The sequence below is a fragment of the Sinocyclocheilus grahami genome, unplaced genomic scaffold, assembly GCF_001515645.1.
Source record: "Sinocyclocheilus grahami isolate Dianchi unplaced genomic scaffold, SAMN03320097.WGS_v1.1 scaffold323.1, whole genome shotgun sequence".
Lineage (NCBI taxonomy): Eukaryota > Metazoa > Chordata > Actinopteri > Cypriniformes > Cyprinidae > Sinocyclocheilus > Sinocyclocheilus grahami.
Window position 1 is genome coordinate 50,245 of NW_015505502.1, and position 1,698 is coordinate 51,942.

At 34.5% G+C, this 1,698-nt stretch overlaps 1 protein-coding gene across 1 annotated transcript in view; it reads left to right on the forward strand.

Moving 5' to 3' along the window:
- The first annotated feature begins 795 nt into the window (after positions 1–795).
- LOC107602261 (protein Daple) overlaps positions 796–1,698 on the forward strand; it is a 69,408-nt gene continuing 68,505 nt past the window's right edge. Inside the window, exon 1 of the mRNA XM_016294722.1 lies at positions 796–1,199. Coding sequence (XP_016150208.1) covers positions 1,140–1,199 — 60 coding nt within the window. The 5' untranslated portion in view covers positions 796–1,139. The remainder of the gene's footprint in view (positions 1,200–1,698) is intronic.

Here is a 1,698-nt window from a genome sequence, read left to right on the forward strand (position 1 = left end):
TAGTGATTATTAAAACAGTATAATCAGGTAAAGTTAAACTATTTTCACCAAGTAAACTTAGTGATTGTGATTGTTATAATACACTGCTAATATACTGATATAATATACTTGTCCTGTAGAAGACAATGCTCAGTAAGAAGTGTGCGAATGAGAAAATGGTGATGTTTAGTTCATGACGGTCATGGAGAAAAAATGTGAACATATTTAAACTACTGCTACTTAACAATAGGACGAATTAATAAGTTAACGAGTTTCTATGAATGTTTAAACAAGATATTATACAGACTCAAGATTCTCTTGACCATGAATTAAACAAATGACATATTTTGGATTCAAAAACGATTATTAAACCTACAACAATCATGGAACCAAATATATATATATATATATTTAAGTTGCATTCAAAACTTGACTCAAAAAAATGTAGGTGGACATGAATCTACTGATTCATGCCCTTAATGAATAATGCTTCGACCCAGTGTGTAATAATAGTCCAAATTGGATCATTTTAAAGGTAAAGGATTCATAAAAAGCACGGAAATGTGGTAAACAAAGTCTTGTTTTTCGAAATGTACAAAAACATGCGTGTTACCTGCTGAGGGTGCCATCGAGCTGCACCGTTGAGGTCTAGTTGCCCAGACAACAGTTCGGGCTGTTGGTTACGTCATTTTGAACGAAACCCAGTACCCACGAGTCCGCTATTGGTCGATTCACTGCCAGCCGCCTGAGGATCCTCGCAGCTGATTGGCTGTTGAGCACGTCAATCTCCTGTGCTGGTCGTGCGGGTACAGGTTGAATGCGCGGCGACAAAATAACTAGCAATCGCTGAGAGTAAATGGAGAGAAGTCGAACTTTAGTCGCGCACGTCCGCATAGACTGTAGCGTTTTTTTTAAATGTATCCTTAACCTTTCACTAGTTGGATTGCAAGTGATTTAAAAGTTTTAAAACTGTTACCTCAAAAGGATGTCTTTTTATTTCCAGAATGGATTTGATTCGCGTCCCTTGCATTGTTCTGCGGCGGACAGTAACGTGGAGTACATAAAGCATTAGAAGAATTTATTTTTTTATTTATTTATTTCTTTAGACGCACTTTCAGCAAACTATTTTAACTCTCTATTTGAACTATTTTAACCCCAAAATGGATATTACAGTGTCTGAACTCATGTCTAACTTCATGGATTCGCCGCTTGTGGTTTGGGTAAGTCACAAAGACATGATGGCACCTGCTGTGTGCGCGGAGTTTGTATTTGTGTTGTGTAGTTTGTTCAGCAGCGGCCAGTGACAGTGCAAAGCTCAGGTATACTAAATGTGGACTGGATGCTTTATGTTTGTATCATACCTAGTGGAAAGAGACTAACGTGTTTTCCATTTAGCAGATGTGTATGAGCGTATTAAAATTGTTTAAACTGTATTGCAACATTTTACCTAGTTTTTAATACATATAACTTAAGTGATAAAGTTGTATTTATTTATTTGTTCATTTTATTTTTTTATTTGCCTACTTATGTAAGGTAATTATGTTTTACAAATAATAGTTATTGTTAAGTATATATTTTTGTTAATATTTTTCTACAAATGCAATTTAATATATATATATATATATATACAGTGGGTATGGAAAGTATTCAGACCCCCTTAAATTTTTCACTCTTTGTTATATTGCAGCCATTTGCTAAAATCATTTAAGTTAATTTTTT